Below are 24,898 nucleotides of genomic sequence, written 5' to 3'. Positions count from 1 at the left end.
CAAAAGCTTAGAATATTGCTGGACTATAAAGAAGCTACGACAAGGATATGGCGGAAACATGTTTCAGATATTTTGCAAGCTATTCTTGAAAGGGGCTGTAAAAGTGGAATTAAAGCTTTAATTCTCGTTGTTTCTCACTCTATTTATACACAAAAGAATCAACTCGGGCCAAAAATCGTTCAAATTATCACAGCAAAGTTGAGCAAACACCATTCAAGACAGCCCAGTCACTGACCGGGCGCATTTAGCAAGGAGACTAAGATCTACCGTAAGGAGTCGCCTCAGACTCTGCACTTCCCGTTTTGGCAACAAACTCTCTGGGACTAGGGTGAGCTGAAGATAGAGAACAATGCCATGCTTTATCATTTTTCTGGGGGTAGGGTGGTTCTTTATAAAAATCAAAACAAATCTAAAAAACTCAAAACATGGCCCTTAACATTGGAATAAACTGATTTATACAGTATTGCCCTCAGCTCTGCTTATAAACTGATGAACAAGCAAAGTTAGTAATAAGTCAGTAGCTAAACGTAGAAAACGAAGAAACATATTTATGTACCGATGTCAATTTTCGAATGACAAATGAAGACTGATGAGTAGAAATCAGCATTTTTTTGCGAAAAACGTCATCATTTACTGCATCATTTGCTCAAAGTAAATAAAACCATAGCGTGCTGTGATTACTTTATAGCATCTGACTACCTTTCCCTTAGCATTGCTTACTTCCAGTTATGAATTAGGGGTTATAAAGATTTTCCTGGACCAAAGATTTAAAGATCCAACGAGAGAAATCGTAAACGCCGTGTCCAAAGCAATATCTCTTTTTTTATTATTGACAGGGCCCGTGTGTTAGCGCACCTAGCGCATTGAATGATGTTTCCGCTCATTAGGAGAGGCTTCTTAGCACAAAATATAAATGGCAAAGAATACGACTTAACATGCGGTACGGTAATTATCTACTGGCACGGGTAAGCACAGTTTCACTTCCATGTAATTGCTTGTTTGTGTGTGAACCTTAAAGGAGAAGTTCACTCCAGAATGGCCATTTATTTTCTTTACGCCAATAAAAAGTTTACACAAAGATATGTTATTCACCAAAATTTCAGCCTCCAACGTGCGCTATAACCCTACGAAATCTTTCCCAAAACTCGACAACTGAACGCCGCCATCTTGGAGCTGGTAATGTATGCGTGACGTCAAAGAGCTCAGCCTGAAGTTTGGCGGGAAACTTTATATACTCAAAACTCCCTGTTTCTTCGTAGTGGCTCTTGTTTGTCAAAATACCTGTTTGTGCAGTTCCATTTTGCTCAAACAGAGCTTTAAAAAATATGAAAAAACAAGGAGTTTCGACTATTAAAATTTTCCCGCCAAACGTCAGGCTGAGCTCCTTGACGTCACGCATACATTACCAGCTCCAAGATGGCGGCGTTCAGTTGTCGAGTTTGGTGAAAGATTTTGTAGGGTTATAGCGCACGTTGGAGGCTGAAATTTTGGTGAATAACATATCTTTGTGTAAACTTTTTATTGGCGTAAAGAAAATAAATGGCTATTCTGGAGTGAACTTCTCCTTTAAGAAATATAACCGGCTCTAAATATCACAGTAATATCGGATTGGCGAACCAAATGCCTGTAGTTTATTTTTATCATAGGTCTGATTTTATTAGGGAGTTTAATCTTAATAGGACCATCGATCAGATACTTTAGCTATAAGTTTGAGCGGACCCCTCTTACATTTTACACCTTCGAAGAAATCAAAAAGTTTTCAGTGACTGATTAAATATTCCCAACACGAAAAGGCGACGGGTTCGTTGACCTGTCACTTTGTCAGTTGTGCAAAACACTTTTTGCTTTTTATTGCAAAATCAATTCATCTACGCGTTCAGTACCAAAAAACTCGATAACAACATATAGACTCATCATTAGAGTAATTTGGTCTTATGGTTTTAGGAGAGAAATAATCCTGGCAATATTTATTGTCTGGATGATTACGAACCGCTCATTGCCTACTTTTGAAAAATATCAGTCGACGTTTTCCCGATATTTTTTAGACATGTTCTTGAATCACCGTCCCTATTAACGAAAGTAAATTTCTAGCAAGTCTGATCTTAATAAATATATTTTTTCTTCCTAACTGTTATTTTTGCAAGACGGTCGAAACGCTTTGATTCTTTATTCGTTCAATTTATTCAATTTAAATTTTTTCGGATGATAAATACCCAAAGGCTCTTGTTTACAGAACTTGACCCGGGGGTGGAGCGGAAGTAAACATTTTCAGTTGGATGTCCGAAAATATTGAAGTATCGATTTGGTGATTCACATTATCGAAGATACCTAAAATGTTTTTGCTCGCTATCTGCAATATTCAATGTGTAAGTCGTCAGATAAATGATATCCTGATGGAAATATTTGATACAAACAGAGGCAACTTCCGACAAATGTTTTATGTAAAATATTTAGCAGTCATTTCAAAGTTTACTGAAGTAATGTCGGCTCATTTCAAGTCTTTAAACGTTCCCTTTTCTTGTCTCCACTTCCTTTTGTCAGCAGGGCTATTTTTATGAAGCTGTCAGCCTCTTTTTTGAACTATCAATATTGCACAAAAGTTTGTTCAACACTCGAAAAACACGAAAAAACGTCCTACACCGAACTCATTGACGCAAACACCTTGTTGTAATAAAGATGAGTCACATCCGCCTTTTCGCCAGTCCGTGACACAGTTAACTACGGTTAAGTTGGACTTTTATCAAATTCGCACACAATGACTTGTGTTTCCTCGGGTTTTCGTTGCAGTTTGCTGTTCTTGGCGTTGTTTGTGGCGAGTCAAACTTTAGCTAAGTCAGGAAATAGCGCTAATAGCACCCCAGTCAGTTCTACAGCCACAAAGGAATGTAACAACGTGTACAACAACTTCTATCATGCAGGGCCAAACAAGAGGATTGAAATCGTTCTTCAAGAAATGAAGAAACAACTTACTCATGTTGAAGATAGCATCAACATCCTCAAAGGGAACAAAACTTTGGAGAAAGGTAAGTACAAATCTGTCTGCGCGGACTGTGTGTGTTGAGAATTTTACTTTCTCTACTTTTATGGTGCATTATAGATTAAGAGGTGTGTGGGATTATACCATTTTACAAAACTAACTTCTTAAAGATCCAATAAATGAAGTAAAGAAGTATTAAAAGCGCGATAATTTCTTATTCAATCCGTTTACTTTAGATTTTGAATTTTCTCATGTACAGAGCCAAACAACACGGTAGAAACTATCCTTCACGAAATGAAGAAACAAATCACTCACGTTGAAGAAGACATCAACATCCTCAAAGCGAACACGTCAAAGAAAGGTTAGTGTACAGAGCTCTTTAGCTGTTCCGAGAATTGCGATTAATATTGACTTCTCCTTTTTTCAGTGTAGTACAAATTTCAGACTAGGACTACTTAAGGATGCTCAATGTAGTTCAGTTTTTTCAGCCCTAGGGTGGTTGTTTTGAAAATGAAAATTACCAAGGAAGCCAATGTTCGATTTTTGCCAAAATACACCATAATGATCAAATATGACCAATGTTTAATTTTTTTTACTGGTCACTTAGTCACAAAGGTTACCATAGCCACGATTGTCGTTTTCTTTTGTTTTCAAACAAGCTTAATTTTCTCGAAATCTAGATTGACTCTTAGTATTCATTTTTTGATATGTTAAAGTTAAGTAGATTGAGTAACTGTTGACGAAATTTTAGAAAAATCTGTATGAGCGTTTTCAAGTAAATCAAGAATGAAGTTATCAGAAAAATTCCGTTTTTATGTAACATAGGCGCTTTTGGATTGTTTCGGAGTATTTGAACGCAGTTATTCAGAATGAAATATAAATATTTACAACATCAAAGACCATTAACTTAAAGCGAGAGGGTTTGGCTTTACTTTGTTAAAATATATCGACTGCCGATTGTAGGAAACTACAAGAAGTTACGGATTAGCCCACTCAAGATATACGATAACAGTTTTGCTGCAATTTTTTATTTATTTTTACGCACAGAAACGAGCAAAAAGATGGAAACCCTCCTTAAAGAAATGAAACAACAACTCACTCATGTTGAAGATGACATCAACATCCTCAAAGCAAACAAGACATCCATGAAAGGTAAGAACATGTCTGGTTATGACAATTAAAAAGTTTTTTTTCTCTTTTTGTGGATGCTTGGTTGATTTAGATATCGTTACGCGTAGAATAAGTGGTGTCTTTCTTATTTAATTTCCCATACATGTGAAATCCACTTTGATGGATTTTAAAAAGTTAAAAATTTTATCATTCACAGAGCCAAACAAGAAGATTGAAATTCTCCTACAAGAAATGAAAAAACAACTTACTCAAGTTGAAGATGACATTAACATCCTCAAAGGAAACAAGACATCAGTAAAAGGCAAGAATAAATATCTTGAGTGAGTTTGGGCGTTAAATGTTTTAAACTCTTCTTAACTTTTCACACTGAGACTACCTTCAAGAAGTCCCCCCAGAGAAATAACAGGATTGTTGATTTTGTTGTATTGAAAACAATTTTAAAAATGATCATATTCCATGAAATCCACTCTGAGAATTTTTCACTATTTAATTATTTACAGGGCCAAACAAGAAGATAGAAACTATCCTTCAAGAAATGAAGAAACAACTCACTCAAATGCAAGATGACATCAACATACTTAAAAAGATTATTACCAAGAAAGGTGAATAAAGACCTGTTTATTTGTGCCCGGGATTTGATTTTCTCCTTTTTGTGGAAATGTAAAAAGTAAAGCAGGCTTTGTCGTTTTTCCTCCATTTAATAGATCGCAAAAACTGTGCTGAGCTGTACAAATCCGGTCAAAGAATCAGCGGTGTTTATACAATCGACCCTGATGGTTCAGGTGCCTTTGATGTGTTCTGTGACCAAACAACAGCCGGTGGGGGGTGGACTGTGTTCCAGAAGAGACTGGACGGCTCCGTTAATTTCTACCGCGGCTGGGCCGACTACAAACGTGGCTTCGGTAACCTGAATGGCGAGTTTTGGCTGGGACTGGACAAGATACACCGCCTGACGAAAGCAACGAAGAACAAGATTCGAGTAGATCTGGAAGACACTGCAAGCAAAACTGCTTACGCCGAGTACAACATGTTCGCAGTTGCGAGCGAAAAGACTAAGTACAAGCTCAGCCTTGGATCATATTCAGGTAAATTTTTTTCACATTTTTATTTTTTTATAGCATGAGGCGTTTATTAATTAGTTGCTAACTTTTCAAATTTCTAGCTAATTCATACTTCAAGATAACTCAGTTTAAGTGATAATGATGGCAGTAAATTTGACCAAAAATAAATTTTTGGGATTTTGAATTTGAGCGTTCCAATATACTTTTTTGAAGCGTTAATGAAATAGGCCTGATTATTTTCCGATTCATAATCAAATGGCGTCTAAATCGCTTCTTTAAAACAAATACCCAGGATCTTATTAGGGTTAGTTAAGTCCAATTTAATTCTCGTGTTTTATTTCTTTATTTAGTAAGATCAAAACATAAATTTTAGGGATTTTGAATTTAAAATATGTTTCAATATTTTCTTGAAGCGTTTAGAAAGGAAGCCTGATTATGTGATATATAATGAATGGAGTCTAGATTTTATAGGGAAGGTTACGCTATCACTTCCTACCCAACATCTTATTAGTATTAGTGAGTACAATCAAATTCTCGGGTTTTTCTTTTTCAGGAACTGCTGGTGATTCTCTTTCTTCTCATCGTGGTCACCCCTTTTCAACCAAAGATCGGGATAATGACCGCGCGGGCAGTAACTGTGCTGTGCAGTATAAAGGAGCTTGGTGGTACAGGGGCTGTCATGATTCCAACCTGAACGGTCTGTATCATGGGGGAAAACACTCATCTTTCGCTGATGGTGTCAACTGGTCTCACTGGAAAGGATATAGATACTCTGCTAAGAGAACTGAGATGAAAATCAGACCAGAAAAGTTTTAAGAACTTTCTGCCTTTTTTCTTGTTTGTTTTGCAAATAAGAGTTCGAAAAGAATGTCCAAGCTACTGTGCAATTAAAAACAGTCGAGACATGAGTTTTGTCCTTATTTATGGCTGGTCTTTATAATATCCTGGGAATTTCGCGATCAAACATGAAGGAAAGTAAAAAAATTTACCCGTTTCGCCCAAAAAGCTCAATGAAAAGCCAAATTTTAATTGCATTACAACAAACAAAGCAGTGCGTTTACCTGTATTCTACAAGATTTTTTTTTTCGTCTCTTTCTTTTGTAATCTTTCTCCAAACTTCCTCTTCAGTTATTCGTTCTTCTTCAGTCGAAATTTTTTCAGCTTAATCGGATGTTAATTAATCAAAATAGTCTGATGAAGCAGGCTAGTTTTTATTACAAGTTTGAGATTATTTCCCTGCAGTATGAAATACTCAAGTTACTTTTGCATCCATCGTCATCCATGTTTTTGTTTCCATTCACCAGAATATGACACAACTCAACAAAAAACACTTTATTGGAGATGAGAAAAGTTGAAAAACTCTACAAGTCGTTGTAAAAGGATTGTTGAACATCTATGTACACAATCAAAGACAATAGAAGGATAAGGCTGCTCAACATATCATTCGCCATCAAGCAGCGATGCCTGCACAAGTGTCCTTTTCAAACCTTAACAGTCTCATTATAGCACACATTCACTACACAATGATTTTAGATGGGAAACGAGTGAGAAACAGAGGTAGTTTTATCAACCCACCCACCCCACACATATATATTGAATTGGATTTCATTCCTTACTCGGTTTTTTGATGGTATCTTTGAGATAAATAAAAATCACATACACTGTAACATGCATTTACCAGATCAGCATGCAGCGAAACAGAGAGAAATGATTCACAGCGCTTAATTTGTTGTTCATGTACCAATGCAAAAGTAACTACAAAAAGGCATGGTGTGTTGCAAGAAGTAGACGACATGAGCATATGAATGCATAAAAACTGAAACAAACATTGTTCACGGCACAGTTCATAAAATAATTAGATGGGTTTGATCTTGAAGTGGAGTCCGATAAGGGAGAACACCATACACTTGAGATCTTGAACCAAGTAATAAAAACTTCTTAGGCCGTCAGGATCCCTGTAAAATGACAACAAAAATTCAGTTATTACACAACTGTACCCATTACAGCTGAACTCAGGGTTCGTACCCTTTTTCACAAACAATTTTACAGTACATTTCCAGGACTCAGATGGTTTTTCAAAGAACTCCAATATTCACATTAACCCTTTCACTTCCAAGATCGCAATATTATTTCTCCTTACTGTCTGCCATACATTTCATGTAATGTTATCTCTGAGAATTCAGTTGTTTCTTGAGTTTAACAGATTTCCAGAATTTCCAGGACTGGTAGTCTTTTTCCAAGACTTTCCAGTCCTGGAAAGTGCCACAATAAAGTTCCAGGACTTTCCAGGTTTTCCAATACCTGGATGAACCCTATGAACTTCGTTTGTACAGACACTGTAGGGACCACAGAAAGTCTGATGTTTATAATGTGGGGTGTCCATGAAACACAAAAACAGAGTATCTGTCAAGCGAGGTTGTGGCATCTCAATATGGTCCTCATATTATAAAGGAGGCGGCGTGGCCTGGTGGTTAGGGCGCTGGACTTGTAATCCGGAGGTCCCGATGGATTGCTATGCCAATCCATCACAGATTACTCCCTGGAGCATTTTATCAGGTAGTCCTAGTAGTTTCGTCACCAGAACCCATTTAAACACCAGCTACTGACCAGGGAGGAAAGAGCTACTGCAAGTATCTTGCCAATTACACAACACCTGAACATTACTGGAACCCAGACTGCTCGAACCTCAGTCCAATGTCCTAACCATTATGACCCAGTATCTCTCATCTAAAAAACGGATCAACAGCTTACTCCTCTTTACAATATCAACACTAGGGACTGGTACCAAGCTTGTAAATGATCACATTTAAGTCATGACATTTTCTTGGACCACATAAAAAGCTTTCAAAGTTGAACTAAAATGACATTTTAGCTAGCTTTCTGTGGTTTTCGGGGAGGCTACAACATGATTGTCATCCAGTATTTAGCCCCCCCCCCCCTCCCAGTAAATGGTCGCAAAAGCTTAGAATGTTGCTGGACTATAAAGAAGCTACGACAAGGATATGGCGGGAACATGTTTCAGATCTTTTGCAAGCTATTCTTGGAAGGGGCTGTAAAAGTGGACTTAAAGTTCAAATTATCACAGCATGCAAACACCATTGAAGACAGCCCAGTCACCAATCTTGAGCCCAGAGTGACCCCCGGCTCCGCGATCCGTCAGCGGTTGGTCAGCGGTAGAGTCGCCGGGACTCAGAGTCCGTCCCGTACCGCTGACCGACATAGACGGACTCTGGGCTCGAGATTGCCCAGTCACTGGCCGGGCGCATTTAGCAAGGAGACTGAGATCTACCATGTAAACTTTAATAGTCAACTCCCCACATGGCTTTTCAGTAACTATTTACAATTTACAGAATTAAGGGATGAGATCGGACATCAGCATATTAAGGCGCCTATGGCTGCCGCTATCCGTCCATGTATGATCTCACCCCACCACCAACCCATGGAATAGAACAGACCACAACACCGGGAACTTCATGCCCTACTCTTTGCGATGAGTGTGTGGGTTTTTTAACGTCCCCTGCTGATTATAACACTGAAGATGCAGGAGACGGGGCCTACGGTTTATCGTCCTTATCCGAGAAGACTAGAATGTCTAACCATTTGCAGATGTAATTACAAAGGCAGCACATTCTCCTCAGTTATTTTAAGACCCTGAGTGTTGGTCCGGTCTGGGAGTCGAACCCGAGACCTCCCGCACGACAGTCCGGCGCTCTACCACTGAGCTAACCGGTCGGCGGTTACCATAAGGAGTCGCCTCAGACTCTGCACTTCCCGTTTTGGCAACGAACTCTCTGGGACTAGGGTGGGCTGAAGATAGAGAACAACGCCATGCTTCATCATTTTTCTGGGGGTAAGGTGGTTCTTTACAAAGATAAAAATAAAAACAAATCTAAAAATCTCAAAACATGGCCCTTAACATTGGAATAAATATTTATACAGTATTGCCCTTAGCTCTGCTTATAAACTGATGAACAAGCAAAGTTAGCAATAAGTCAGTAGCTAAACGGAGAAAACGAAGAAACATATTTATGTACCGATGTCAATTTTCGAATGACAAATGAAGACTGATGAGTAGAAATCAGCATTTTTTGCGAAAAACGTCATCATTTACTGCATCATTTGCTCAAAGTAAATAAAACCATAGCGTGCTGTGATTACTTTATAGCATCTGACTACCTTTCCCTTAGCATTGCTTACTTCCAGTTATGAATTAGGGTTTATAAAGATTTTCCTGGACCAAAGATTTAAAGATCCAACGAGAGAAATCGTAAACGCCGTGTCCAAAGCAACATCTCTTTCTTTATTATTGACAGGGCCCGTGTGTTAGCGCACCTAGCGCACTGAATGATGTTGCCGCTTAGGAGAGGCTTCTTAGCACAAAATATAAATGGCAAAGAATAAGACTTAGCATGCGGTACGGTAATTATCTACTGGCACGGGTAAGCACAGTTTCACTTCCATGTAATTGCTTTTTTGTGTGTTAACCTTAAGAAATATAACCGGCTCTAAATATCACAGTAATATTGGATTGGCGAACCAAATGCCTGTAGTTTATTTTTATCATTGGTCTGATTTTTTTAGGGAGTTTAATCTTAATAGGACCATCGATCAGATACTGTAGCTATAAGTTTGAGCGGACCCCTCCTTTTTACACCTTCGAAGAAATCAAAAAGTTTTCAGTGGCTGATTAAATATTCCCAACACGAAAAGGCGACTGGTTCGTTGACGTGTCACTTTGTTGTGCAAAACACTTTTTGCTTTTTATTGCAAAATCAATTCAGCTAGGCGTTCAGTGCAAAAAAACTCGATTACATCATATAGACTCATCATTAGAGTAATTTGGTCTTATGGTTTCAGCACAGAAAAAATCCTGGCAATATTTATTGTCTGGGATGATTACGAACCACTCATTGACTTTTAAAAAAATATCAGGTCAGTCGATGTATTTCCGATATTTTTTAGATATGTTCTTGAATGACCGTCCTTTATTAACGAAAGTAAATTTTTAGCAAGTCTGATCTTAATAACTAGATTTTATCTTCCTAATTATCCTTGTAAGGCAGTCTAAACGCATTGATTTTTGTTGGTTCAATTTATTCCACAAATTATCTTTTTCGGATGATAAACACCAGAGGCTCTTGTTTACAGAACTTGATCTGCTGGCAGACCGGGAGTGAAAATTTGCAGTTGGATGTCCGAAAATCATTGAAGTATCGATTTGGTGATTCACATTATCGAAGATAACTAAAATGTTTTTGCTCGCTATCTGCAATATTCAGTGTGTAAGGCGTCGGAGAAATTATATCCCGATAGAATTACTTGATACAAACAGAGACAATTTCTGACATTTTTTATGTTAAATAGTTTAGCAGTCATTTCAAAGTTTACTGAAGAAATGTCGGTTCATTTTATAGCATTTAAACTTTCCCTTGTCTCCACTTTCTTTTATCAGCAAGACTGTTTCTTGATGAAGCCGTCATCATCTTTATGGAACTGTCAATTCATTGCACAACAGTTTGTTCAACACTCGAAAAACACGAAAAAACGTTCTACACTGAACTCAGTGACGCAAACACCTTGTTATACCAAAGATGAGTCACATCCGCTTTTTCACCAGTCCGTGACATAGTTAACTACGGTTAAGTTGGGCTTTGATCAAATTCGCAAAATGACTTGTGTTTCCTCGGGTATTTTTTGCAGTTTGCTGTTCTTGGCGTTGTTTGTGACGAGTCAAACCTTAGCTAAGCCAGGAAATAGCGCTAATAGCACCCCAGTCAGTTCTACAGCCACAAAGGAATGTAACAAAGTCTACAACAACTTCTACCATGCAGGGCCAAACAAGAAGATTGAAATCTTTCTTCAAGAAATGAAGAAACAACTCAATCACGTTGAAGATAGCATCAACATCCTCAAAGCAAACAAAACTTTAGAGAAAGGTAAGTACAAATCTGTCTAGATCTGTGCGGACTATGTATGTTGAGAAATTTACTTTCTCCACTTTGGTAGTAGTTTTTAGTAGGTGTGTTGGGTTATTCCATTTACAAAACTAGCTTCTCAAAGAAGCAATTTGCATTGAAATAATGAAGTATTAAAATCGCAATAATTTTTTATTCAATCCGTCAAGCTTACATTTTGAATTTTCTCATGTACAGAGCCAAACAACACGATTGAAACTATCCTTCACGAAATGAAGAAACAGCTCTCTCACGTTGAAGATGACATCAACATCCTCAAAGCGAACAATACGCTCATGAAAGGTAAGTGTACAGAGCATTTCAGCTGTTCCGAGAATTTAGATTAATTTCGATTTCTCCTTTTTCAGTGTAGTACAAATTTCAGACTAGGACTACTTAAGCCCGGTTTTCACTAGCGACGCAAACACAAGCGCAAGCACAAGAAAAGGAAAAATTTTGATCCTTGTGCTTGTGCTTATGCTTGCGTCGAGGCAGTTTTCACTAGGAAAATAGAGCTGTTATGCTTGCGCTTGTGCTTGCGTCGCAAGTGAAAACCAGGCTTTATAGAGCGTTTACGACGCATTCGATAAAGGAAATTCTCTTTGATTTTCTTGTGATTAGCTCACTAAAGATATACGATAGCATTTGATGCATTTTTTAAAATATTTTTTACTCACAGAAACGAGCAAAAAGATGGAAACCCTCCTTAAAGAAATGAAACAACAACTCACTCATGTTGAAGATGATATCAACATCCTCAAAGCAAACAAGACATCCGTGAAAGGTGAGAGCAGGTCTGATTTTGGCAATTAAAAAGTTTTTTCTCCTTTTGGGGATGCGTGATTGATTTAGATATGCGTGAATAAGTGGTGTCTTTCTCATTTTATTTCCCATACATGTGAGATCCACTTTGATAGATTTTTATAAGTTTAAAAATTTTATCATTCACAGAGCCAAACAAGAAGATTGAAACTCTCCTGCAAGAAATGAAAAAACAACTTACTCGCGTTGAAGATGACATCAACATCCTCAAAGGGGACAAGACATCAGTAAAAGGTTAGTACAAAATATGTTAAAGTGCGTTTGGACTTTTAAAATTCTCCTTAACTTTTCACACTGAAATTACCCTCAAAAGTTCCCCCCGATACATAACCGGATTTTTTGTTGATTTTGTCGTATTGATTAGCTATCACTCAACATGTAAAAAACGATCATATTTCGATAAAATCCACTCTGAAGAATTTTTCACCATTAATTCGCAGGGCTAAAGAAAAAGATTGACACTCTCCTTCAAGAAATGAAGAAACAATTCACTCAAATGCAAGATGACATCGACATACTTAAAAAGATTATAACCAAGAAAGGTGAATAAAGATCTGTTTATTTGGGCCGAGATTTGATTTTCCCCTTTTTGTGGCGCATGAAATGGAAATAGTTTAGCCATAATAAACTTAAACATTTTTTTCTTCAATATAATAGGCAAGAACTGTGCTGAGCTGTACAAATCAGGTCAAAGAATCAGCGGTGTTTATACAATCGAGCCTGATGGTTCAGGTGCCTTTGATGTGTTCTGTGACCAAACAACAGCCGGTGGGGGGTGGACAGTGTTCCAGAAGAGACTGGATGGCTCCGTTAATTTCTACCGCGGCTGGGCCGACTACAAACGTGGCTTTGGTAACCTGAATGGCGAGTTTTGGCTGGGACTGGACAAGATACACCGCCTGACGAAAACAACAAAGAACAGGCTTCGAGTAGATCTGGAAGACACTGCAGGCAAAACTGCTTACGCCGAGTACGACATGTTTGCAGTTACGAGCGAGAGGACTAAGTACAAGCTGAGCCTTGGATCCTACTCAGGTTTTAGGATTTCGTACACTTATATTTCTGAGCCATTTAATTGTTAACCATTCAACTTACTTTACGTTTATTTCGATAACCATGACAGTATAAATTTGAACCTGCGATTATTTAGTAAGAACAAAGCAAAGTTTTAGGGAATTTAAATTGAATATTTTCTTGAAGCGTTTAGGAAGGAGGCATGATTATCTTACATGATGAGCAAGTCTAGATTTTATTGGACACGCTCTGTTATCTCTTCTTTAAAACGAATACATGTATATACCCAACTTTTTAGTTTTAGCGATGTTCATTTCTTGTGTTATGTTTTCAGGAACTGCTGGTGATTCTCTTTCTTATCATCGTGGTCGCCCCTTTACAACCAAAGATCAGGATAATGACAGCTCGGGCGCAAACTGTGCTGTGAAGCATAAAGGAGCCTGGTGGTACGGGGCCTGTCATTCTTCCAACCTGAACGGTCTGTATCATCATGGCGCGCACAAATCTCATGCTGATGGTGTCAACTGGCATCCCTGGAAAGGACATTACTATTCTGCCAAGAGAGCTGAGATGAAAATCAGACCAGTGCACTTTTAGAACTCTCCGGGTTTTTTTTTTTTTTTTTTTTTGCTTGTTTTGCGAATAAGAGTTTGAAAAGAATATCAAAGTTACTGTGCAATTAAAGAATTAAAAACAGCAGAGACATAAGTTTGTCTTAATTTCATTGTGTAGACTGTATATATTATCGTGGGGATTTTGCGATTCAACATGAAGGAAGATGGATGAAATTAATTCTTCTTCCCTTTTGTTTCGCCCTCAAAAACGGCGGTTTCACGCTAGCTCAAAGCCAAATTTTAGTTGAATTGCAAACAATGCAGTCCGGTTATTGAAGAATATTTCTATTTTTCTCGTGTTTCTTTCCCTTTTGTGATCTCTCTGTAAATTTCCATCTTTAGTAATTGCTTTTCTGCCGGAAAGATTTTGAGCTTTACCTAGATCTGTGCATGCCATAAGGCACATAAGGCTTTGACATTCTCTTTCCACCCACTTCGATTGTTTCCCTTCACTGGAATAAGACACAAGTCAACCAAAACACACTTTATTGGAGTTAAGAAAAGTTCGAAAAATCTACACGTCGTTGTATTAAAAGGATTTTTGAATATCTATGTACACAATCAAAGGCAATAGATGGGCAAAGTTGCTAAACATATCGTTCGTTATCAAGTAGTGGTGCCTACACAAGTGTTCTTTACAAACCTATCGAAAACCTAGCATGCGAAGCTGAACAATGATTATCCAGGTGTAGATGGAAAATGAGAAACAGAGGTGATTATTAACCCACCCATCCCAACCCTATATACTGAATAGGTTTTCATTCCTTTGAGATAAAACAAAAATCAGGAAACATGGATTAGCCAGATCAGCATGCAGTGAGACAGAAAGAAATGATTCGTAATGTTTAATTTGTCGTTCATGTACCAATGCAAAAGAAACTTCAAAAAGGCAGGGGATGTTGCGAGAAGAAAACGACATGACTTGAAAATATGGATACATAAAAACTGAAACTGACACTGTTCACGGCACAGTTCATAAAAATATTTAGATGGGTTGGATCTTGAAGTGGAGGCCGATAAGGGAGAACATCATACACTTGAGATCTTGTACCAAGTAATAAAAACTTCTTAAGCCATCAGGATCCCTGTAAAATAAAAATAAAAAGTCAAAGTTATTACAAAACTGTACCCATTACCGCTGAACTCCGTTGATAAAGAAACAGTAGGGGCCACAGAAAGTCTAATGTTTATAATGTGGGGTGTCCATGAAACACAAAAACAGAGTATCCGTTCACAAAATGATGGGTCTGTATTTATTGACTGAGAGGGATGGCTAATATGATATATCAGCCTGGAGTTGTAGCATCACAATATGGTCCTCATGTATACAGGATAACCACAAGGCTATAATTCTCCTATCAGATGGCTCAGTCTAAGCAACTTCAGGGTTGGCACAAACAAGAGCGCTTGTCCCTCTGAATAGTCCCTGCAAAAAGTCCTGGGGATAAATGAACGAACCATTTTCGTCAAAAAATATAATTGTTGGAACAACAATACATCCCTGTGACTTGTCACACAAATTCAAACTGGTTTTATTTGAAGCCCCAGGGGCTGGTCCACTCACATAAACTGATCATGGGACTAGTAAGATTATGTGGCCAAATAAAAAAAAAACAATTAAAGACTGTCTCTCTTCATATAAATGCTCAAGAGACTTCTCTGCAATACAGTCTTGCTACAACTCTTGCAACTACAGTCGCACCATTGCCAGTGTGATACTGCAAATAAAACCCTCATTTAGCAGCCACGGCCAACTTTTGGCCATCCCAATGAGGATCGACTATTGTTTTTACCTCTATTAAAAGCAGCCATGAAGAATTTACGACACAAATATTTTAAGTGAAGACTGATAAAAATATCCAAACACATGCTTATTATCATCTTGACACGATTTTGCTGTCACCGGCTAAGCTACCTAGACGAACTGATGACCTTTTGATTCCCTGGTAAAGTGTTGTTTCTACCACGCCTTGCTAATTTCTGGCGAGCCCAACCTCTATTAAGCGGCCGATTACCATTTCCCCAAGGGTGGCCCCTTAATAGGGGTTCTACTGTAGAAATTTGTAAATGCAATGCTGTTGCAGCAAACACTGCTTCATGTAAATTGTAAAACCTAACCAAATTTCCCTATCAATTCTGTATCCCTTAACAAAAAGACAGTTTCGAAGTTAGGGCATGAAGTTAATTTACCACTACATTTTCTACCATTTTGATTGGATAAAATTGATCAAGTGACACGATAGAGTTCAATAGTCAACACATACTTGCATTGATTGACATCAATAAGAGAACCAATCTTGGAAGTTGTGAACGAAATATGCTGATCATCCATCACTATTTCAAGTTCCTGCAAATCAAAGAAGAAGCCATGTTTAAAAGTAATATGCCTATCTAAGCTAGGATGTATCTTTTCTCTCCATGTTTCTAATAACATTGTCCACAACATAAGTTTTAAAGGTCATGTTCAGGCCAAAGTGGTCCACGCCACTGGAGCTTATAGTAAGTGGAGTACAATTCAGGGAGTGAACCAGGCAAGTAATTTCAAAATTGGTACAGTGCTGAATTTGTTGTCGATGTACCGATACAAGAGAAACTATAAAACGACATGATATGTTGCAAGGCGAAGACGATAAAAACATGTGGGTACATTAAGACTAATACTGCTCACAGCAAAGTTCATAGAAGTAGTTGGATGGGTTTGATCTTGAACCAAGTAATAAAAAACGTATCAGGTCATCAGAATCCCTGCAAAATATCAACACGGTGCTCACAAAACCACATTATGCGGATAGCAAGTAACTGTAAGTAAGGGTAACATAGCAACCTCTAACAGGAGGAAATCGTTTATAGTAACTCATCAGTTCGTAGTCAGGCTTTGTACGTCTCTATCTGGTTATGAAACCAGGCACTTGTGTTGAAGGACAGACAATTTCGTCCACTGTATTGAGTGGTCTTGGCTTTATTTATTGATCAATAGAATTTACAGTTTTAGTTCTTTTATTATGCTCTATAGATTCCTTTCATACCTCGGTTAGAAAAAGAAACAGGCTCACTGGCAGTTTCAAAATAAAAATTAAATGAACTTGGTCTGATTAAGACCTGGCGGAAAAAGGCAAAGAGAAACTGTCAAGAGAAAATGGTGTCTCGGTATTTTTTATTATCTCAGACAGATGATGGCGAGAGAGCAAGGACGATATTTTACTTGTCTTACTACATTTCACCAGGGCCGTAACTAGTAGCAAGAGGCAAGACGACTTGCCTCGTCTTGATTGTAACGTAAAATTAAGAATAAAATATGTTTAGTAGGGAAAATAATCCCCAATTGAACAAGACTGATTTTTCTCAAGAAATGCCATATGTAAAATGTTTAAGGACGGTGCCTCCTATTGCTACTGCGTACTTGTTCTGCGCATCACGCAATACATCGATCACACTGGGCGCGCACGCTTTTGATTAATTTGCACGCTCAAAATGACGAATTCAACTATGCGACCAAGCGCGCGACTAAAAAGCAAGAAAGATTTCTCTGCGATAAAATCTAGTTTATGGACATATACTAAGCCAGGAACAGCGGAAACAGCGGAAAAGCAACATATCAGTAACCATTGACCGCTAACCACTGAAAATGGCTCACATTAACAGTTACAAACAAATCGCTAAGCGCTAAAACGTAACCCGCGAACTGCTAACAACAAATGGCGTAGTGCACGCGCGAGATGCAAATATTCAACTCGCTAGGGAGGGGACAGGAAAAATGTAACAGACCCCAAAAGCGATTCCATAGAACCTGAAAACAACTGGTATAACTTTTAAAAACGCGTGGTGACCCCTACTTTTTATTTTATAAAACGTAAGTGGTAAGTCTATAGAGCACATGTTTAATTTTTCATTAAGTGAAAAAAAAAAATTAGGCCGATTTTCTGACCGTGCAAGTGAGAGCTGCTAGAGTCAAAAATGGCTCAAACGCAATTATTTTGTTAATAAAAACGTGGATCACGCAGTTCCGAAGACATTATTTGTTAGTTATTTTAAAGATCGTTATATTTAATGTTGATTTTGTTCATGACAAACCAATTTCAAATGGAATTTGCAAGGAAATTGTATTTAGTTTTACTTTATTTTAAAATGCCACGTCAGCACTTTTTTCCAGATTTCAAATCTAATTATCTCGAAAATTTGCGTGGCTACCCCCAATTTTCTTTTTGAATTTTAGTAGCCCTTGGTAACATCTACATTTCTTGCATAGTCATCGGCCGGGCAAAAAAAACCTTGTTATTAGTAGGCACCGTCCTTAAGAAAGAGTTTCCGAGCTTCTAGAAAGCGTGCCCTTATTATCAAAAATCTTGCCTCGTTCATGCCAAAGGTCTGGTTATGGCCCTGTTTCACGGCTTAATTTCCGTTCTCCGACTTTTTATTATGTTAGCATTAAGTCGATAGCAGCTAGTCTGCTATGCAAATAAAAACAAAAACTAGTTTTTATTTTATAGTTATATATATGGGATGGGAGTGTATAGCAACAGTGAGAGATTGTACGAGATATAGCAGCAAGGAAAATGACCTGTGAAATCAGATTGTTCGCTTGCAATTTCCTCAGATGTACCTAGTAGTTGTAAAAAACGGTAGTTTTAAACAACCATATAGTCACTTCACAGCTGACTTGTTTCGAAACAGCTCATGGATGACGTGTATTTAATTATTTAAATATGAACGTTTTGCCATGCATTCAGGTGTACAGCAAAAAATTAAATTAATAATCAAAACATTAGCCTGCTAACGGCAGTATAACATTCGAACTTTAAAGTAGCTGCTCTAAAATACATTTCTTTAGTAGGTATCTACAATATATTATACGGTTTTTATACCTGAGCACATTTAAATCAAGAACAAGCAAATTCCAAGCACAGTCATCAGTCAGTGGATATTTTAAAATATAATATTAAAATAATTAGGAAACTGAATTTAACCGTGCTATTTTAAGTTATGACAAACAAATCATCTGTGAATAGATATGGTCAGATAGCGGGTTTTAATTCTGCAAATGCGGTGAAATTAATATATTTTGTCAAAACGTCATTACGACTACAAAGTAGTCAAAACACATTAATTATTTTATGTATGCTCAAACAAAGGGAGACATTTAAATGAAAATATTATACATCTGCTGGCTACCTTTCTCTTTGCCTCGGTAGCTTCGCGATAGGCCGGGCGATGAGATTTTTCTCGAGGAAAGGTTGAGGTAGCCTGCGTTGCAGACGAACTAAACCCTGGTATAAACCCTGCTATACCGAGGTTTTGTGACACGTCCGGCTGCGACGCAGGCTAGGTTGAGGCTCCTTGGGATTCATCGCCGCCAAGTCAAGACTTGAGAGAGACAGGGAACTTGTACACACTCTACCTTCGAGGAACTTTGGCTGTTTCACCACATAACTGGTTCAATTGTTCTCCGGGACTCACAAATTGTATCCAAACTGGTGTAAAAATGCTCTTCAGTTGAGGCAATGTATGATGTATTTTGCTGTACGGATCGAACTCAGGAATGACCCCGTGGCTGAGGGTGAGTTGAGTTTGAATAAAGTTTTCAAATTGATTAAGCACTATCGAAGCCGATGTTTGTTTCCTTTGTGAAATTCACTGTCATTCACAGATAGATTAAGAATACGAAAAAACAAATGTCCCTTTAGGCCGCCAATGATAGCAAAATCGGCTGCTGTCAGTGCAAGATGTTAATTTACTACTGATAAGTTTACTTCATCAGGTTAACCGAATTCACATCGATACATTTCTGATATTTACAAGCTGAATTTCCTGACATTATCAGCGTGCTTTCTTGTTGGTCTTTTGTCGCTGTTTTTCAAAACAGCGTAACAAATCCCTCTTCATTTCATTTTAGAATAGAAATTGACATTGGCATCTTCAGTAGAGACAAGTTTCCTAAAATTGTCTTCATCGGTCTTTGGCTTTTTATATGAAGAACTCTAATAACCTTAGTATTGGTTTATATCTTAACCTTAAAAAAAGGCATGTTGAAAATTTATTTCATATTGATCGGGTTAGACTATTTTACTCTCTACACGCGGTGTCTTTGATATTTTTACTTTGAGAACTTAAATCGTCAGATACTGTAACTTCAAAACTACTTGGTTTATATATCCGAGCTCAAACTATCAAATCTTTGATATGAATAGTTACATTGAAACCAAGTGAGACTATTTTACTCCGAACATTCAAAGACCATGGACAGCAAAAACATCGGCGAGTGTGATTCAATTTGCATTGCCAAAAGAAAAACAATTTTTAAGTGGTACAGAAAAAAACCCGCGATTAAGAATCTGTTCAGGGCTCAAATTTGCAAATTAGACTCTAAATTTGGAAACAGGTTCTTATTTTTAAAAATGTGGATTATTATCAGCAGCTGGGAATAGTCTAAATGATTAGTGCTTCATTTTAACATAAGCACTTATGTGATATGCAAATTTTATTCAAGGAATAGGCCGAATACCACTAAAAGTTCTGTTAGCATCAATGTAAATTTTCTTCGGAAAATAAGAACCTATTAAAAACCTGGATGGCCTAAATTTGTGTTAACTGCCATTTATATAAGAACCTGTTTAGGCTAACCTCAGTGGAAAAAATTAAGGTTCTTTATACTCGCAGGTTTTTACTGTATTGTTTGAAAGCTGTGATTAAATATTCCGAACACGAAAAGGCGACGAGTTGAATCGCTTTGTTGTGTTCCTTAGTCATGCCTGCTATTTAATTTTTTTCGCTAGCTGTGTATAGTTTTCCCAAAATAAGCTCAGTTACCCTTAAAACTAAACTTAAACTTTTGAAAATGTCTGCGACAACGGTCTTCGTTTAGTAGAGTAATACCGTTTTATGGTTTTAGCCCAGAAACATTTGTATTCTTTTCTATTTTGCCTAGGGCGCTCTTAAACCTTGTTTGTATTCTGTAAAGTTACAGTTCCTAGCAACTCTACCTCTGATGGCTAGCCACATTCTATTTTAATGTTCTTTCTTTTAAAAAAGTCTAAGAAGTCTAAAATCTTCGGTTAGGTCAAACTCTTTTTTCAAATATTTTGTTTTCTGTCACGACGACGAGTGTTAAAGTTATTAGTTTTTAACCGCCGACCGGTTAGCTCAGTTGGTAGAGCGACGGACTACAGTGCGGGAGGTCTCGGGTTCGAGTCCCAGACCGGACCAACACTCAGGGTCTTAAAATAACTGAGGAGAATATGCTGCCTTTATAATAATAATAATAATAATAATAATAATAATAATAATAATAATAATAATAATAATAACAACTTTATTAACGTGTCAAATCTGTAGTAGCTGAGGGGAAAAGTCCCCTCTACTAATTGTGGACACCTTTGCAATAACATCTGCAAATGGTTAGATATTCTAGTCTTCTCGGATAAGGACGATAAACCGTAGGCCCCGTCTCCTGCATCTTCAGTGTTATGAATCAGTGAAAGTTTTCGGCAATTCTGGTTTTCTCCTGCAAATTGGTTTTTGGTCTCTTATTTTCAAACTTTACCTTTTATGATGTTAAAAGTTTATCAAATAATCATACCTTTTTATGCATTTACTAAGAAATACTCTTCGATTGAAAAACCATTATCTTTTATTTCTTTTTAACGAAATTGGCATGGGTTTTTTTAATTTCTCGGCAAGCAAATGTAAATCGAAATTGGGATCCTTTTCTCAACCACGCCGCCAAAAGAATTAATTTAAAATTTGGTACCTTTTTCAAACCTCTCTGTCAACAAATTTAAATCGAAATTTGGTACCCTTTTTCAAACCTCGCTGTCAACAAATTTAAATCGAAATTTGGTACCTTTTTCAAACCTCGCTGTCAACAAATTTAAATCGATATTTGGTACCCTTTTTCAAACCTCTCTGTCAACAAATTTAAATCGAAATTTGGTACCCTTTTTCAAACCTCTCTGTCAACAAATTTAAATCGAAATTTGGTACCCTTTTTCAAACCTCTCTGTCAACAAATTTAAATCGAAATTTGGTACCTTTTTTTAATTCGCTAATTAATTGACAAATGACAAGTGACAAGTGGGCGTGACGCGCACATCAAGCCAGAGACACGCCTGTCAGTTGATTTTTCTTGTGAAATGAACTTCCCAGAAGCTAATACAATAGAGACTATTGTTAAAGATTTTGTTAAAGAAAGCAAAAATCGTAAGCACTTTGACAGAGGAGATTTCTTTCAAAGTCGACGTTAAGACGGAAAGAGGAATTTTGGTGCAGTTATCTCCCGCCAATCTAAATTGACGTGAAAGATTGCGTCAGCACAGCTATATATACTTTGGTCGCCGGCTTCTCATTTACCCACGAGTTAGCTCACTTGGGTCTCGCCAGGTTTCGCTTACTAACCTATTCAGTATGGCGTTAATATCGCTTTCATGTGGCGAACGAGAGTTAAAAATTAGGGAAAGTGCGTTAAACATGACAAATTTGTCAATGGTATTTCGCCTCGAAAGCCAGGGAATTTACATAAATTCCCTGGATGGCGAAATTGTCCTCCCGGACGATGATGGAAAATTTCACATCGATGCATCAGATGTGCAGAAGAAGTACATCGTGAATGGAAATCCTGCAGGAAATCTTCTAGCCGTTATTCCGTCCTCACCGAGCCACTCTCCAATTGGTATGCCGTACTCTCCAATTGGTATGCAGAACGAACGTTCCAGGCTGAACCCACCACCGTCCAGCATTAAAAGACCTCGGTTTACCACCTCCAGCACTTCGACTGCCGCGAAAACATTCACCTGGAAAAAAGCGTTTATTGTTGTAGATATCGAAACAAAAGGTGCAGTCACGGAGAAGTTCCAAATACACCTTGTACTACAGGAAGAATCAGCTACAGTTGAAAAAATCCAGGAGCAATTGAAAGGCCAGCTTGGCTATGAAGTCATTCTTCTGGACTCAAAGTATCTTCCCATCGTATCAAACGACATGACCAAAGGTAAGTTTAAATCTTAATTCCTAAAAAAACTAAAACACATGTCGGACCATTTATTACATTTCCTGGACGTTTAATTAGGGCCGGTTGATCAACCCCCGCGATTCCGTTTTGTTGTTGTGGCCACATTGTTAGTACTTCAGTAGTAAGAGAAACTCTCCGGGTGAACTATTAGTAAGGTATTTTTAGACTTGGTAGTCCCCTTCACAGCCGTTTTTGAGGAAGTCACACTAAATTAGAGGACGCTACGATTTGTGGACACGATATTTCTTTGCTTTTTCAATCGCGAGAATGATAATTCGTCCAAAATAACAAATCCACGCACTCATTTTCTTTTTTAATTTTGTTGTATATGGCCAGCGCTTGTCATTGTCAGAAAACAGCTATTGTTTTTTTTTTCTGGTTTTTCTTTTTCCCTTTTTGTGAGAGGAACAGAGTGATGAAACTGGCCTTATGTACATTGTGTACATATTTTTTGTCTTGCGATACGTTCGAGATACTCACTGAGCTTATTTATTATCCAAAATACATTTTATTTTGTGGTATGTTTGTGTGCTTTACTGACAATATTTTATCTGATATAATTAACTTTAGGATCACAGTTCTGGAGGACCAACAGAAAGATCATTGTCGCCCAGAAACGTCAGGCGGGAAACTTAAAACAACCCAACTCCAAAAGAAACAAAGGGAAAGCAGGTGACATCCTTGATGAACTTAGGAAGATGATAGCGGAACCGATCGCCGAAGCAGAGTCTTCAGGGTCTATCCCCCAGATTCCTGAAGCACCATCAGCAAAGGAAACCCTGGAAGGAATTTTCCGCTGCTCTATTTGCTTTTCAACAGCCCACCTTCCGGCGGCGGCTTGCTCCAAGTGCCTCGCCTGTATAGGCTGCATCCCTTGTATTGAGCAGTGGATCGCCATAACGCCGACCCTGGCGAAGTGCCCTTTGTGTCGGACAAGCCGACAGTATTCCATCATTCCAATGGTTCGGGACCTGGCCTGTATTCTAGGTCAAGAAGTACCAATTGACGATGAGGGTTCAGATGACCGTGACACAATTCCTTATGGTGCAGGCGATCAAGACGAGGATGATGATTCACAACTGCCTCGTATGCTTTAAAATCAGTTTCTTCAGTTCATAGAAGCTCATGCACATGTTTTTCACTGTATCAAATGTTTCCCTGAACTCAATGCAATATATTGGATGCTTGAGTCTGATTCTATCCAGTTTATGTTCTGTTTGTGTAAGTCTTGACAACGTTTTTAGGAAACTCACTAGCAGTTCTTTTTCAAAATGACGTTACCTGTTTATACGAAAAATACTAACTAATCAATAGTTAGCTATTTAATTTTAAATCAAAATTCAAGTGTCCATCACTGATAATGTTACTGATGCTTCTAAGCAGATTTAGTAGATTTGTACGGGATAATCGTGTTATAATAATGCATATCGGAACAGTGACTTACTTATGAAGTTACGTAGGGTTGTTGAGAACGTAAAAAGCGAAATCCGGTCTGCACTTTCAGTGAAATGAAGTTGTTGATTTCATACAAGTTTGCTGTCTCGTGTTATATTGAAATAAATAACTCACACCATGATACAATGCTTGTCTTAACTCTTAATCTGCCTTTTTTTTTTCTATAAAACTATATTCACTTGTTTCCAATTGGCTAAGCTTATTTTTTTCTTCATCCTTTCCAAAAAACGTCCGCAAATATTTTACCTCTTTCTCCCTTTTTCATAGAGGGGAGAGAAAAAGGCTACCGGAACCATTAATTATAACAGTCAAGAAGAAACAAAAAGACCAGAAAGAAAAAAAAATCTATTAAATGACGACTGATTTTAAAGGACAAATCAGGAGCCCATTAGCTGGCTAGGTCACGCTATTTGTGATGATATAAAATAATGACGTTCAAAGCGACGGAACCGCTATTCTCGAAGGTGGGGAAGATCAACAACGCTTTTCGCCAGAATCTACACACAGAAAATTCGCTCGCACGGGAACGCTTGCTACGCAGGCTACCCGGCCTACAGCCCCAAACAGGTGTTTAGCATTGATAGATGTGCCTCCAGGAGGGAGGGGTACTTGACCCATGACTGGTTATAGGAATGACGCTGGAGGTTACGCTATGTCGTCAAAAAAAGTGCCGACTTTCTTCCCCCACCCCCTGGATAAATAATTGCTCTAAATTATAATAATATGAATGATCTTATGTTGACTGGTGAGCTGCAAAATAAATACAGTTAAACATTTACTCGGCTACAGTCTGGCATCTATACCCTTTTTAGGACAGGTTAAAGACTAGTCTGAATACTTTGTTTTCCCTTAGATTTCTAGAGTGGCTT

General features: G+C 37.9%; 4 protein-coding genes across 4 annotated transcripts in view; 3 read left to right on the top strand and 1 right to left on the bottom strand.

The window, feature by feature from the left end:
• The first annotated feature begins 79 nt into the window (after positions 1-79).
• On the top strand, positions 80-6,074 carry LOC144641512 (uncharacterized). Its single transcript, XM_078500525.1, has 9 exons — positions 80-328; positions 837-965; positions 2,788-3,023; positions 3,237-3,338; positions 4,025-4,129; positions 4,305-4,409; positions 4,609-4,710; positions 4,813-5,193; positions 5,723-6,074. Exons 2-9 carry the CDS (start codon positions 868-870, stop codon positions 5,983-5,985), a joined length of 1,392 nt encoding a protein of 463 aa, XP_078356651.1. The 5' UTR covers positions 80-328; positions 837-867; the 3' UTR covers positions 5,986-6,074.
• A 4,447-nt stretch (positions 6,075-10,521) lies between these two features.
• The window catches only part of LOC144641516 (uncharacterized), a 36,520-nt gene continuing 22,143 nt past the window's right edge, over positions 10,522-24,898 (top strand). The window contains exons 1-5 of the mRNA XM_078500529.1: positions 10,522-10,551; positions 10,584-11,105; positions 11,322-11,426; positions 11,803-11,907; positions 12,075-12,179. Of these exons, the coding sequence (XP_078356655.1) occupies positions 10,838-11,105; positions 11,322-11,426; positions 11,803-11,907; positions 12,075-12,179 (583 nt within the window). The 5' untranslated portion in view covers positions 10,522-10,551; positions 10,584-10,837. The remainder of the gene's footprint in view (positions 10,552-10,583; positions 11,106-11,321; positions 11,427-11,802; positions 11,908-12,074; positions 12,180-24,898) is intronic.
• LOC144641646 (protein mago nashi homolog) lies at positions 14,369-15,917 on the bottom strand. Its single transcript, XM_078500689.1, has 2 exons — positions 15,838-15,917; positions 14,369-14,658 (listed from the first exon to the last, which is right to left on the bottom strand). Exons 1-2 carry the CDS (start codon positions 15,903-15,905, stop codon positions 14,559-14,561), a joined length of 168 nt encoding a protein of 55 aa, XP_078356815.1. The 5' UTR covers positions 15,906-15,917; the 3' UTR covers positions 14,369-14,558.
• LOC144644735 (uncharacterized) lies at positions 21,108-24,168 on the top strand. Its single transcript, XM_078504256.1, has 2 exons — positions 21,108-22,553; positions 23,145-24,168. Exons 1-2 carry the CDS (start codon positions 21,971-21,973, stop codon positions 23,669-23,671), a joined length of 1,110 nt encoding a protein of 369 aa, XP_078360382.1. The 5' UTR covers positions 21,108-21,970; the 3' UTR covers positions 23,672-24,168.

This window comes from Oculina patagonica, chromosome 2 (genome assembly GCF_052425735.1).
Source record: "Oculina patagonica isolate OP01 chromosome 2, crgOcupat, whole genome shotgun sequence".
Classification (NCBI taxonomy): domain Eukaryota; kingdom Metazoa; phylum Cnidaria; class Anthozoa; order Scleractinia; family Oculinidae; genus Oculina; species Oculina patagonica.
The sequence above is the reverse complement of the archived record's forward strand: the minus strand, read 5'-3'. Positions and strand labels throughout refer to the sequence as shown.

Excerpts from the sequence above, each read along its gene's own strand:
- LOC144641512 (XM_078500525.1), top strand. The coding sequence starts at position 868 with ATGATGTTTCCGCTCATTAGGAGAGGCTTCTTAGCACAAAATATAAAT. Across the intron at positions 3,339-4,024 it reads AGCGAACACGTCAAAGAAAG|AAACGAGCAAAAAGATGGAA; the intron begins GTTAGTGTACAG and ends TTTTACGCACAG. Across the intron at positions 4,130-4,304 it reads AAACAAGACATCCATGAAAG|AGCCAAACAAGAAGATTGAA; the intron begins GTAAGAACATGT and ends TATCATTCACAG.
- LOC144641646 (XM_078500689.1), bottom strand. The coding sequence starts at position 15,905 with ATGGATGATCAGCATATTTCGTTCACAACTTCCAAGATTGGTTCTCTT. Across the intron at positions 14,659-15,837 it reads ATTGATGTCAATCAATGCAA|GGATCCTGATGGCTTAAGAA; the intron begins GTATGTGTTGAC and ends TTTATTTTACAG.
- LOC144644735 (XM_078504256.1), top strand. The coding sequence starts at position 21,971 with ATGGCGTTAATATCGCTTTCATGTGGCGAACGAGAGTTAAAAATTAGG. Across the intron at positions 22,554-23,144 it reads ATCAAACGACATGACCAAAG|GATCACAGTTCTGGAGGACC; the intron begins GTAAGTTTAAAT and ends AATTAACTTTAG.